At 55.2% G+C, this 9,584-nt stretch overlaps 1 protein-coding gene across 4 annotated transcripts in view; it reads right to left on the minus strand.

Annotated features, from left to right (window-relative positions):
- The window catches only part of LOC122542881 (metastasis-associated protein MTA1-like), a 118,509-nt gene extending 115,201 nt beyond the window's left edge, over positions 1-3,308 (minus strand). For 2 of the 4 annotated variants that reach the window (XM_087984043.1, XM_087984040.1), the window contains exon 1: positions 3,003-3,306. In XM_087984043.1, the coding sequence (XP_087840169.1) occupies positions 3,003-3,030 (28 nt within the window). In that variant the 5' untranslated portion in view covers positions 3,031-3,306. Of the gene's footprint in view, positions 1-3,002 lie in introns of all 4 variants that reach the window. The other 2 variants (XM_087984041.1, XM_087984042.1) reach the window with 2 other exon arrangements.
- Between the last annotated feature and the right edge of the window lie 6,276 nt (positions 3,309-9,584).

Here is a 9,584-nt window from a genome sequence, read left to right on the forward strand (position 1 = left end):
GGATTGCCGGGGGTTGGGGGGGGGATTGCCGGGGGTTGGGGGGGGGGATTGCCGGGGGTTGGGGGGGGGGGATTGCCGGGGGTTGGGGGGGGGGGATTGCCGGGGGTTGGGGGGGGGATTGCCGGGGGTTGGGGGGGGGGGGATTGCCGGGGGTTGGGGGGGGGGATTGCCGGGGGTTGGGGGGGGGGATTGCCGGGGGTTGGGGGGGGGATTGCCGGGGGTTGGGGGGGGGATTGCCGGGGGTTGGGGGGGGGGGATTGCCGGGGGTTGGGGGGGGGATTGCCGGGGGTTGGGGGGGGGATTGCCGGGGGTTGGGGGGGGGATTGCCGGGGGTTGGGGGGGGGGATTGCCGGGGGTTGGGGGGGGGATTGCCGGGGGTTGGGGGGGGGGATTGCCGGGGGTTGGGGGGGGCATTGCCGGGGGGTTGGGGGGGGGGATTGCCGGGGGTTGGGGGGGGGATTGCCGGGGTTTGGGGGGATTGTTGGGGGGGGGGGGGGGAGAGAGGGGGATTGCCGGGGGGGATTGCCGGGGGTTGCGGGGAGAGATTACCGGGGGTTGCGGGGATGGGAGATTGCCGGGGGTGGGGGGGACGAGATTGCCGGGGGGAGATCGCCGGGGGTTGGGGGGGGGGGGGGGGGGGGGGAGATTGCCGCGGGTTGGGGGGATTGTTGGGGGGGGGGGGGGGGGGGGAGATTGCCGGGGGTTGGGGGGATTGTTGGGGGGGGGGGGGGGGAGAGGGGGATTGCCGGGGGGGATTGCCGGGGGTTGCGGGAAGAGATTACCGGGGGTTGCGGGGATGGGAGATTGCCGGGGGTGGGGGGACGAGATTGCCGGGGGGAGATCGCCGGGGGTTGGGGGGGGGGGGGGAGAGATTGCCGCGGGTTGGGGGGATTGTTGGGGGGGGGGGGGGGGAGATTGCCGGGGGTTGGGGTGGGTGGGAGATTGCCGGGGGTTGGGGGGTGGAGATTGCCGGGGGGGGGGGAAATTGCCGGGGGTTGGGTGAGGGGGAGATTGCCGGGGGGGCGGGGGCGGGGAGGGTGGAGATTGCCGGGGGTTGGGGGGGTGGGGGGGGGGGGGAGAGAGATTGCCAGGGGTTGGGGGGGGGGGGGGGGGGAGGGGGGGGAGAGAGAGATTGCCAGGGGTTGGGGGGATTGCCGGGGGGAGATTGCCGGGGGTTGGGGGAGGGGGGGATTGCCGGGGGTTGGGAGAGATTGCCGGGGGGGGGAGATTGCCAGGGGTTGGGGGTGGGTGAGAGATTGCCGGGGGTTGGGGGGGGCGAGATTGCCGGGGGTTTTGGGGGGGGGGGGGGGGGGGGGAAGAGAGATTGCCAGGGGTTGGGGGGATTGCCGGGGGTTGGGGAAGGGGGGGATTGCCGGGGGTTGGGGGAGGGGGAGGGAGAGAGATTGCCGGTGGGGGGGGGGGATTTCCGGGGGTTGGGGGGGGGAGATTGCCAGGGGTTGGGGGGGGGGGGGATTGCCGGGGGTTGGGGAAGGGGGGGGGGGTTGCCGGGGGTTGGGGAAGGGAGAGAGATTGCCGGGGGTTGGGGGGGCGGGGGGGGGAGGAGAGAGAGATTGCCGGGGGTTGGGGGGGGGAGATTGCCGGGGGTTGGGGGGGAGGGGATTGCCGGGGGTTGGGGGGGGGGGATTGCCGGGGGTTGGGGGGGGGGGGATTGCCGGGGTTTGGGGGGGGGGGGGTGAGATTGCCGGGGGTTGGGGGGGGGGGGGGGGGGGGGGAGATTGCCGGGGGTTGGGGGGGGGGGGGGGGGGGAGATTGCCGGGGGTTGGGGGGGGGGATTGCCGGGGGTTGGGGGGGGGGGGGATTGCCGGGGGTTGGGGGGGGGGATTGCAGGGGGTTGGGGGGGGGGGATTGCCGGGGGTTGGGGGGGATTGCCGGGGGTTGGGGGGGGGGGATTGCCGGGGGTTGCGGGGAGGGGAGATTGCCGGGGGTTGGGGGGGGGGGGGGGGAGATTGCCGGGGGTTGGAAGGGGGGGGGGGGGGATTGCCGGGGGTTGGGTGGGGGGGGGGGAAGAGATTGCCGGGGGTTTGTGGGGGGGGGGGGGGGGGGGGAAGAGGATTGCCGGGGGTTGGGGGGGGAGATTGCCGGGGGTTGGGGGGGGGGGGAGGGGGGGGGGGGAGATTGCCGGGGGTTGGGGGGGGGGGGGGGGGAGAGATTGCCGGGGGTGGGGGGGGGGGTGGGGGAGGGATTGCCGGGGGTTGGGGGGGGGGGGGGGAGAGAGGGATTGCCGGGGGTTGGGAGGGGGGGGAGGGATTGCCGGGGGTTGGGAGGGGGGGGGGGGAGGGATTGCCGGGGGTGGGGGGGGGCGGGTGGGGGAGGGATTGCCGGGGTTGGGGGGGGGGGGGGAGGGATTGCCGGGGGTTGGGAGGGGGGGGGGGAGGGATTGCCGGGGGTTGGGGGGGGGGGGAAGGATTGCCGGGGGTTGGGGGGGGGGGGGGAGAGGGATTGCCGGGGGTTGGGGGGGGGGGGGGGGGGGAGGGATTGCCGGGGGTTGGGGGGGGGGGGGGGGGGGGGGAGGGATTGCCGGGGGGGGGGGGGGGGGGGGGAGGGATTGCCGGGGGTTGGGGGGGGGGGGGGGGGGGAGGGATTGCCGGGGGTTGGGTGGGGGGGCGGGGGAAGAGATTGCCGGGGGTTTGTGGGGGGGGGGAAGAGGGGGCGGAGATTGCCGGGGGTTTGGGGGGAGGGAAGAGATTGCCGGGGGTTTGGGGGGGGGGGGTGAGAAGAGATTGCCGGGGGTTTGGGGTTGTCGGGGCTATGAGGGACCCTATCGCCTCCCTCACAGAGCGGCTCCAGCTGCTGCTATCCCGCCGCCGCTGAAAGCTGAGGGCCGCAGCCGGGAGCCTGGGGACGGCGGGGTTTGGGCCGGAGCCGGGTCCGGCTGGAGAGGCCGGCTCCCCCGGCACCGGCTTCACTCTTTCTCCCCCGTTTGTCCAGCACGCCCCCCACCCCGAGTCCGAGTCCGAGTCCCGGCGCTGCCCGGTACCCACCTCCGACCCGGTACATGTTTGCCGCCATCCTGCCGGAGGAGGTGACTGTTCCCGCGGCCTGGGCCTGAGGCCTCGGCTCCGGCTCCGGCTCCTCGGTATCGCTGGCTGAGTGAGCGGCTCCCCGCTCGGCAATCTCCGGCCACACTCGGCTCCGGGCTCGGGCTGTCAGAGAGATGGGGGGCGGGGGGAAAATCCCAGTCAGAGACTCCGCCCTCTCCTCCCCACCCCCCCCCCCGGACCCCCTCAGGCCTGGGCCTCGGCCTCAAGTAGCAGCGAGAGCCGGTCCTTCCTAGCACTCGCCCACCTCCCCGGAGCCGGCCTCTCAATACGAAGCCCAGGCTGCGGCCTAGCGCTGCCTCTCCTCAACCCCGTGTCTGTCGCCCAGCAGCCGCCGCCGGCGCTTCTCCCGCTTCCCGTCTCCATGGAGACCCCGCCTGGCGGCACCCGGCCGTCGCCACTGCCTTAAAGCCGAGACGCCCTTGGCCAATTAATAGTTGTACAACTATAATTAGACCCCCTCTCTCTCCCCTTACCACCCCACCCGCCCACGCCACCCTCATTCGCGGAGGGTGCTCCGCTCAAGTACCAGCAGTTCGCCGACAGTACTCGCTTCGTGCCCTGTACAATGGTACATGGGGTAGACAGAGGCCATTCAGCCCACTGCACTTATATTTTTCGGTGAAGAGTTTTCCACAGCTCAGAAAGTGGACCTTCAGCCCATCGTGGCTGTGCCAGTCAACAAGCAGAATAAAGTGAGGGCTGCAGATGCTGGATATCAGTCGAAAAAGTGTGACGCTAGAAAAGCACAGCAGGTCAGGCAAGCATACCGCTCCTTTTCCAGCACCACACTTTTCAACCCAGTCAACAAGCATCCAACTATTTGAATCCAATTTTCCAGCACTTGGCCCGTAGCCTCATTTGCTATGGTGTTTCAAAAGTGTTCATCTAAATATTTTCTCAGTGTCTTGAGGGCCCCTGCCCCTACCACTCATTTAGGCAGTGAGATCCTAATATCTACAATCCTCGGGGTGAATAAAAGTCCTTCAAATTATCTCTAAACCTCCTTGCCTTAAAACCGTGCCCCCTTGTTATTTGTTGGTGCGGGGTGGGATTCTATCTATGCATCTCACAACTTTGTACCCTTCACTCAGATCTTTTCTCTAGTCTTTACTCTCTGGAAAACATCCCCAGCCTATCTAGTCTCTCTTCATAGTTGAAACATTCCAGCACAGGCAATATCCTGGTGAATCTGCACAGCATCCTCTCTCATGCAATGCCCATTTTTCCTCTTCACTGCCTTCATTCATACTCCTCAGATCCCCTGTTATGGCTCTCACATTCCATTCTCATCAAGTTTGATCTGAAAATCTCTGTTTCTTTGCTGTGGCTTGTGGAATGTTTACAATGCAAAAACCTGTCATTTCTTTGACAGCTCTCTGTAAGTGCGACCTATTTCAGTCCCACTATCACCTCACATATTCCCCACAGACATGTATTATTTTTCCTCTTCAAATGCATCCCAGAATCAGAGGGTCATACTGCATGGAAACAGATCTTTTAGTCCAACCAGCCCATGCTGACCATAATCCCAAAAGTAAACTAGTCCCACCTACTTGTTCCTTGCCCATATCCCTCCAAACATTTCTTATTCATGTACATGTACTTACCTCAAAATCTTTTAAATGTTGTAACTGTACCTGCATCCACCACTTCCTCTGGAAGTTCATTCCACACACAAACCACTCTCTATGTATAAAAAATTGCCTCTTTTTTAAACCTTTCTCCTCTCACCTTAAAAATATGCTCCATTATTTAGATTAGATTCCTTACAGTGTGGAAACAGACCTTCGGCCCAACAAGTCCACACTGACCCTCCGAAGAGCAACCCACCCAGACCCATTCCCCAACATTTACCCCTTCACCTGACACTACGACAATTTAGGAGAAAGTGAGGACTGCAGATGCTGGGGATCAGAGCTTAAAAATGTGTTGCTGGAAAAGCGCAGCAGGTCAGGCAGCATCAAAGAAGAAGGAGAGTCGACGTTTCAGGCATAAGCCCTTCATCAGGAATGAGGAGGGTGTGCCAAGCAGGCTTATGAAGAAGGGCTTATGCCCGAAACGTCAATTCTCCTTCGATACTACGACAATTTGGCATGGCCAATTCACCTAACCTGCACATTTTTGGACTGTGGGAGGAAACCGGAGCACCTGGAGGAAACCCATGCATACACAGACAGTTGCCCGAGGCAGGAATTGAACCCAGGTCTCTGGTGCTGTGAGGCAGCAGTGCTAACCACTGTGCCACCCACTGCTGCCCTATTCTTGAAGGAAAATCTCACATTGAATTACTGTTCCTTGACTATTTTTGCATCCTGTTCTCTTTTGAAAGCCCAGTTGAACCTGCCTCCAACACACTCTCAGAGGCAGTGCATTTCATGTCATGAATACTTGCTGCATAAAATAAGGTTTTTCTCCTGTGGCCTTTAGTTGTTTTCGCATTCATCTTTCATCAGTGTCTTCTGTCCCTGATCCTTCAATCATGGGAATTATTTTGCCCCATCTGCTTGATCTAGACCCCTCATGATTTTAATCAACTCTCCACTTTATCTTCTTTCCCCCAAGAAGAACAGCCCCCCAAACTCTCCAATTTATCCAAAAATATCTTGGAAACATTCTCTTTCCAGCTATTGCCTTCACAACTTTCCTACTGGTGTTGAATGCAGTTCAAGCCAGACCAATGTTTTGGTTAATATACTTGATCATATTGTAATCTATGACTTGTTAAAATAAACCCAGGAATCTATATGTCTTTTTCACAACTTTCTCAACCTCTCCTACCTCTTTTCATTTACTTGCAGACAAACACCCATTCCCTTTGTTCCAGAACCCCTTTTAGAATTAATTGATGTTTCTTCTTCTCATTCTTTCTCCTGGACTGAATCACTTCATTCTTCATTGCATTAAATTGCACCTCCCGTCTGTCTGTCCATCCCATTCAATGTCCTCTGGAAGAGTGTACCACCCTCCCCAGAGTTAACTATACTTTAATTTAATTTGCAGAGGACGCAAAATGTGGAACTAATTTGGGTTGTGCTGTTGAATCTCAACAAGTCCCTCCACCTGTGTGCTGGGCGGCTTCATTTTCTATACAATTTTGACATCACTGCATCCCAAACATTTATCAGTTGAGTTGACAACATTAGCTTGTGAGTTGTCATTGACCAGAAATTGAACAAGCCACATACATACTGTCACTACAAGAGGAGACCGGAAGCTGAGAATTCTCTGGTAACTCATCCAATGCCTCTCTATTGCCTGTTCACAAGGCACAAGGTAGGAATGTGATGGAATACTCTCCACTTGCTGAGATGGATTTGGCTCCAAATCACTCAGGACAATATCACCCACGACAAAGCAGCCCACTTGATCAACACCCCATCCATCACTTCCGACAATTATATGATGATGGTAATTCATCAAAGCTTCTTCAAAAACTAATTTTCTTCTGGTACATTTGGCATTTAATTATATTAAATACCAAGTCCAAAGTGCTGTACATTTCATTCTGTATTCCCAAATATGTTCAGCGTCTTTCATTCATATATGAATTTATATCACCACAGTTGTTTTATAAGACTGAATATATTACTTGAATATCAAGCCAACAAAAGTGGCATGTTCCAAGAAAACAGTATGAACCTGGGCCATTTTTTGCCCATTAAATTAAGGCATAAAGAAAACATTAAAACAACCTTAAGCATGTTTGGCAGAACCAAATAAAGAAGAAAAACAGCCTCCACCTGTTTTCTGCTTCCTAAGTCTCTTAATCCTCTCAGTTTTCCACTAAAATTCATTTCTCCCGTCTAGGAATAGGAACCGGAGTAAGCCATTCAGCTCTTTGAGCCCATCCTGCCATTCAATACAATCACGATTGGTCAAACACTCAATGCCTTTTACACTCCCAATCCCCATTACCATGTACACCTTTGGGAATCAGAAATCTGTAATCTCAAACCTTAAACAGACTGAAAACTGAGCCTCCACAGTCCTCTATTGTAGAGATTTCCAATGGTAAACAATTCTATGAGTTATAAAAAAACCTTTAAACTCAGTTCTAAATAGCATTTCCCTTATTACTAAACCTTGGTCCCTTGGTTGTAGTCTTCCCAACTAGGGGAAACATATATATCCACTCACCTATCTCTTACAGCATTTTGGAGCCTTGTATGAGATCACCTCTCACTCTTTAGGAGTCTGGAAAATAGAAGCCCAGATTTTCCAATCTCTCTCCATTGGCCAGTCACCCCCATCCCCAGAACAAGTCCAATGGACCTTCGTTGCTCTCCCGCAATAATGTCTTTCTTGAGATAAAGGGACCAAAACTGCACACAGCACTCCAGGTGCAGTCAATCCAGCTCTTGTACAATCAAAGCAAGACTCCACAACCCCTGACTACCCATTCATTCCCATCAACAGCCCTTCCCTTAGGTTTAAACTCCCATGCTCTAAACTCTTCTATCTGTTGCTTTTCCCTCAGCTCAATCCACAGTGCCCCACCCATTGTACTCCTCTCCCACTCTAACCTCACTTACACGATCCCAACCCAAAGTACTGACACCCACTGCACCATTCCAACCATAAGCACACACAAATGTCACACTCCTTCATCTCACTCCTACAATTCATAAAGTTCAGATACGTTTTGGGGACAGACCAGCAGAAATAACCCACAAACAGAGCTGCATTAGGACATTATTTAAATGAGCCACAACACACTGAGCACCCAGGAACTATGAGAAGCCAAAGAAAAACACCTCTGCAACATATTTAAGAACAATGGGTAACTGATAAGTACAGTCTGCCGATTCTTAAACAACAAACCTAAACTAGAGGACACAACACGCCCAGAGACTCCAGCCACACTACCATACATTAAAGTCATCTCAGAGATGACAACCAGACTACTCCGGCCCCTTAGCATCATAGTAGCCCACAAACCTACCAACACACTGATTAGATTAGATTAGATTAGATTACTTACAGTGTGGAAACAGGCCCTTCGGCCCAAGTCCACACCGACCCTCCAAAGAGCAACCCACCCTGACCATTCCCCTAATTTACTCCTTCACCTAACACTACGGGCAATTTTAGCATGGCCAATTCACCTCACCTGCACATTTATGGACTGTGGGAGGAAACCGGAGCACTCGGAGGAAACCCACGCAGGCACAGGGAGAATGTGCAAACTCCAGACAGACAGTTGCTGAGGCGGGAATTGAACCCAGGTCACTGCTGTGAGGCAGCAGTGCTAACCACTGTGCCACTGAAATAGCTATTGATAAATCTAAATCAGCAGAACAAACATCATATACAAAATACCCTGCAAGGACTGCAACAAACAATACATCGGACAGACAGGCAGAAAACTAGCTACCAGGATACATGGGCACCAACTAGCCAGCAAAAGACATGACCAGCTATCACTAGTATCCTTACACACAGATGAAGAGGGATACCAGTTTGACTGGGACAATACATCCATCGTAGGACAAGCTAAACAAAGACACGCACGGGAATTCCTAGAAGCCTGGCATTCCAACCGGAACTCCATCAACAAACACATCGATTTGGACCCCGTCTACCAACCTCTCAGAAAAAGAACCTGAAGTGATATCATCCACCACCACAGACCAAGACACATAAATAGAAAGCGGGACAGAACACCAGCTCTTCAACAGAGGCTCACTGATGATGTTACCTATCATGGTGACGAAACGTCTGAGAACAAATCGACCAGCTCAGTGAGCAAACTTACAACCAGTGCCACAACCTGAACTACAAATCCTCACAAAAATCGCAGCAGAATTAAGTTTAAATGCTAGGAATTCAGGTAGATCAATCAGTACTAACAGAGATTATGAATACCAGTGGTGAGGAAATATGAGTGCATGTAATCATGTAATTTATGGACACTGCCACCACCCCCACCCCCCAAAAAAAACCCTGAACAGTAGTTGTATCACTGGACAGAGCATTAAATAAGAAATGATTGGAGCTTGTAACAAAGGCAATGGACACATTGTGGGTGACGTCTCTCTTGATCCCAGTTGGACATACTAAAATTGTTAAAGGTTTCTGGAAGGTGAGTTTGTTGAAAGTTTGTGTGACACTTACCTTGAATATTAAACTATGGAACCATTTCGGGATGAAGCTATTTAAAATTGTGTACCTTGGACCAAAGTAGAGTAAACTCATGATGTCATACCTTGATCATCTGAAGGAGTGGCATGGTGGCTCAGTGGTTAGCACTGCTTCTTCACAGCACCAGGGACCCAGGTTTGATTCCAACCTTGGCTGACTATGTGGAGGTTGCATCTCCTCCCCGTATCTGCGTGGGTTTCCTCTGGGTCCTCCGGTTTCCTCCCACAATCTAAAGATGTGCAGGTTAGGCGGATTGGCCATGCTAAATTGCCCATAATGTCCAGGGATGTGTAGGTGAGTGGGATTGCCCTTGGGAAATGCAAGATTACAGGGTTGGGGTGGGTCTGTGTGGGATGCTCTTTGGAGGGTCACATGGGCCAA

The sequence above is a fragment of the Chiloscyllium plagiosum genome, unplaced genomic scaffold (genome assembly GCF_037043375.1).
Source record: "Chiloscyllium plagiosum isolate Xiang-an unplaced genomic scaffold, Cpla_swu_hap1 HiC_scaffold_47, whole genome shotgun sequence".
Taxonomy (NCBI): domain Eukaryota; kingdom Metazoa; phylum Chordata; class Chondrichthyes; order Orectolobiformes; family Hemiscylliidae; genus Chiloscyllium; species Chiloscyllium plagiosum.